General features: G+C 35.3%; 1 protein-coding gene across 1 annotated transcript; it reads right to left on the bottom strand.

Annotated features, from left to right (window-relative positions):
• Positions 1–969, bottom strand: LOC131872876 (BURP domain-containing protein 16-like; the record flags this gene model as incomplete). The annotated part of the gene is made up of 1 exon (XM_059216170.1): positions 1–969. A coding segment is annotated over one exon (969 nt), but the record flags the coding sequence as incomplete, so codon positions are not given.
• Positions 970–4,474: the final 3,505 nt, after the last annotated feature.

The raw sequence follows: 4,474 nt of genomic DNA on the forward strand, positions 1-4,474 counted from the left end.
CTAGTCACCCTTAGGCCTAGGCATCCAGAGTAACATCTCCCCGAAAACTGGATGACAAGAAGCCTGATTTCCTCCCGCTCCATCTGAAAAATAATGACACACTGCTGTAGCGTTCCTCCTAACCTTCTCATTCCCCTGCACAACTTCCAGCTGCAGATCAAATACCTCACTACCCTTGATAGAATGACAATAACTCACTCCGTAAGGAAACGCAAAGATATGACACGTTACGGGTGGTTTACCTCCCACAATATTCTCCCTCTTACTCACTTTCGTAACCTTAACCCGCTGACCGGATCCAACAACTGACGTGTCAGTAAGCAAGTCCACGTCAGATCCAAAAAGAGAGGCCACGAATTCCACCATGCCCTCAACGGATGTGCTGCACCTCTTCACTTCTCCTTCTTCGCCCTTTTCCTCGCACAACTCCAACGTGCTCTCCATGATGCGGGACATATTTGACTCGCTCGAGATGCCCAACAAATTCAGAATCTGAGAAACATTTGCAGTGGAAAATGGCGGCATCATCTGTGCTAACTCTCTGGGCAAAAATGCGCCCAAATTTTTGCAAGGGCTAAGATCCGGTAATATCATTTCCCCCGACTCCCGCAGCTCTTTCTTGTCAAAAAACACGTTTTCCTTGACCTCCTCAAGTTCGGCATTGGCGTTCGCAAAACTTGAACCACCCGCTTTCGTCAGAAAATCCACGTCTTCACGGCAAATCAAACCGGCAGAGTGGCAGAATTCGTTGGCATCGAAAGAAGTAGCGTCAATCATCTTGTGCATCTGAGTTAGAGAAAGAGGGGAGAGACGAGCCACCAGGGTTTGAGGTATAGAGACTTCTAGAAGCTTCTCTCGCCACCGCTCACGCTGCAACTCCGCAACGTTGCTGCTAGCGCCGCCAACCAAAGTAATTGCATGAAATATTAAACCATGCCTACGTATCACTTTTTCTTGTATCCTCCACAACTAAACTAGACTTAAAACAACTAAACAACTGAAACGCAGAAAACAGAAAGCTAAAACAACTCACGCTAACTCCAACCAGCAGAAGTAGCACAAGTGTGCTTCTTTCCTATTTATAGAAAATTTCTCTCAAACAGTCAGCAGATGCTGCTAATTCATGAGTAGTATGAACGAAACTAAACGTGTGAAAAATTCATGTTTGGCACGCCACAAGACTTGGACTAAAATTCCCACATCAAGGAGTACTCGTTTTGTTTCGTTGTTCATCTTCTGGATACATGAAGATTTTTTTTTCATTTTTTTGTTTTTTTTTAGCACGTGAATTTTTGGGAGAAATTTCGAAGTAATTATCCCAATCTTCTATGCATATAATAGACAGGGATTCTCTAGCAAAAGAGATTGACATCTCAAAACAAATTTAAAAACATGGTCAAAGAGTTATGTTTGAAATATGATGAAGAAAAAGATTCTTCAACCTATGAGATTGACATTTCAACCAAGCAAAGGGAATAAGTCAAAAGTAAAATACAAAATACATACATGTGCTAAGAAAAATTATTCTAAAGAGACATTCTAAATTAATGTTTTTAGTAATATCAAGAATGCAGTTGGAATTTCTAAAGATAGATTCTAAATTAATGTTTTTAGTAATTTTGGTAAAATTTCATGTATGATAATTTGTACATTTTAGAAGTTTTCTTATTTGTGATGTAGTGAATTGTTGTGTTTTAGAAGTTGCAATCTCTATAAAATACTATCTTTTTGTTTTGTTTATGCGGATCAAAATAGAATCTCTATATTGAAGCAAATCATGATGTAATAGAAATTGAATAAATAATAGATATATGTTGAATTCATTTTTTTTTTCTATTGAACTTTATATCTACAAAGTTACATCATAGCTTGGTCGATCATTGTAATGGTTGCAAAAGTTAAAAATATCCATCCAACTCTCCATTTACATTATTTAAAATGTAATAGTACATTGCAAACCCTTAAGATATTGAGTTCCTTTAAAAAATAAGTGGTGGGTAAGTCCAAGATAATAGACCCACTTTTTGGCCAAAATAGCGGTATCTTTCTTTTGTGAAAATTAGTGTCTGTTAGAGTTGAGGTAAGCATTCGAAATACTTCTAGACAAGATATTGATCAACATATTATAAAAATAGATATGAAAAGTAGGGTTTTGTTTCTAATTTTCAAATATGTAATTTATTTGTAACTATTGTCAGGAAAATACTAACAAATTGAAGTTTTCTAAGCACTTATTACTTTTTGTACATATTGACAAATTATAATATAGAATTTTTTGTATGTGAATCAAATATGTATCTTTTGCAAAGTTGAAATGTAAAATTTAGTCGAAGGTGTTGAACTTGATTTATTAAAATGTTGAATTCCCATTGTGGGGACTCAAGTTCAATTCTCCATAGGGACATCTAAAGTGGAATTCTAAGTTGTGACACTTGGTCTTCCATAGTTGGCATCTAATGTGGAGTTAGTTTCTAGATAAAAGTGGATTTCTAAGTAACACCTCTTGATCTTCAACTAGTGATTTCTAGTGTGTTTTGTTGTAAGGAGCTTGTATTGGTCTCATGTTGAAGCTTAGATGAGCAAGATATTTAAAATTGATATATGCAATTCAAAAAAAGTAAAATTTTTAATTAAGAATATTCAAATAATGAGTCATCAACAGTCTAATTAGCTTAAGAGTTTCACCTCTTTTTTGGACCCTTTGCATTGTTTAACAAACTTAAAATTGTATTTATTAAATTTTGTGTTCATCTCCCTAGATTATCTTTGAATTCTTCTTCAGTAGCTTTCTCTACTTAATTTTTTTTAATTGCATATGAACATTAGAATTTGAAGCACAAGAACCAAAAATAAATCATTTTTAACCTTAGGAGATGTAATCTCTACACTTGCATAAAAGAACTGACATGTTCACTACAAAAATACAAATATATTATAATTTCTTCAAGTTTCCTTAGGTCATAATCCTCTTCTATTGATTGTTACAAGTTTTATTTGTTATGTTTAGATTGAGTTTGTGTTTCTTTTCATTAGGGGGCAACCTATAAATCTTATTTTTGTGCACATAAGTATGAAAATAGGCTCTTATAGAGAGAAATTAAGAATCCTCAAATTTATATTTAGCTTTTATTGAGCTTGGTGTGGCTTGTTTTAATAAATATAATGCTAAAGTTCAAGACCTTAAGGAATATGTCTAGTACTATTTTCCCTCCAATTTGTGCTGGTTGAATGGTCACAATACCATTATGTTAGGATTCCCAAAGATACTGAGAGGGGGGGTGAATCAGTATCTAACCAGTATATCAAATTACTTGATTTAAAACATGAAAAGCATATTAAACATGAGTACCAGTAAACCAGAAATAATGCAGTAAATAAGAACAATAAAAACAACATGAGAAGCACACCATAGCACAGTATTTTACCGAGGAAACCTGGTGTGGGAAAAACCTCAGTGGGATTTGTGACCCACAATATTCACTTAGTGGCCAATAAGGGAATATTATTCTTACAATAGGGGTCTACACATGCAGGAAGGCCAAGTGCTTAGAGCTCACTACTCAATTACAAAAGAAGTCACACTGACTTACAAAAATGGATTATACTAATCCAGTGTCTTGTACTGCTTCAAATTAGCATATGCTATGCCAGGTTCAATATTGGCTTAAGCTCTATTACAACATAAACCCTTAACCAATAATTCGCATATTAGGTCTTCTATTACTTTTCCATACTTCACATCCTATCTCTTGTCTACAAAATGATCTACAATGATCGAGATCATACATATATGAGTCATATTACAATCCACCATGTCGGCTTACAAAAGATTTTATAATTAATTACAAAATACATTAATACAAAATTGTTGCTGATCGGGATGCTAGTATTCTTCCCTTTTGCTGCCAGTGTTCTGTGTGTTGGTGTAGAGTCTGTCGGTGCTGGTGCCTGTGTCTGCCTACCGGTATCACATGATTGCAAGGTTACCATCAATGACAATACCTTCAATCACCTACAATTTCTCATTGGAGTGTGCATTTGCCAACAATCTCCCCCTTTAGCATTGATGACAACACTCATGAGAAAAATTCAAGAATGCATCCAAAAACTGAAGTCCAAAAATTATTTGCCAAAAAAATTGTATGTCCAAAAATGTGTGCTCCCCCTGAGCAGATAATCTCTACTTCCTTCTGACCATTTTTCTCATCACACTACTCCCCCTTTGATATCAATGACAAAGGTTATCATTCGCTGTCAGAGGAGTCCTACTTGGATTCTTGTAACCGATGGGTTACAATCTGAAAGATATCTGTCAAAATCAAATTTATACCATTACTAAATGTTTTGTCATCTTTTATTGCCTCTTGTGTTCTCTGCACTATACTGGTGAGTATGTGCATTTTCTCTGCCGGTGTCTTCAGTCCAGGAACCAGAGCCTCAGATATTTCTTTTCTCAAAGAAATGAGGTATTCTA

Source organism: Cryptomeria japonica, unplaced genomic scaffold (assembly GCF_030272615.1).
Source record: "Cryptomeria japonica unplaced genomic scaffold, Sugi_1.0 HiC_scaffold_848, whole genome shotgun sequence".
Lineage (NCBI taxonomy): Eukaryota > Viridiplantae > Streptophyta > Pinopsida > Cupressales > Cupressaceae > Cryptomeria > Cryptomeria japonica.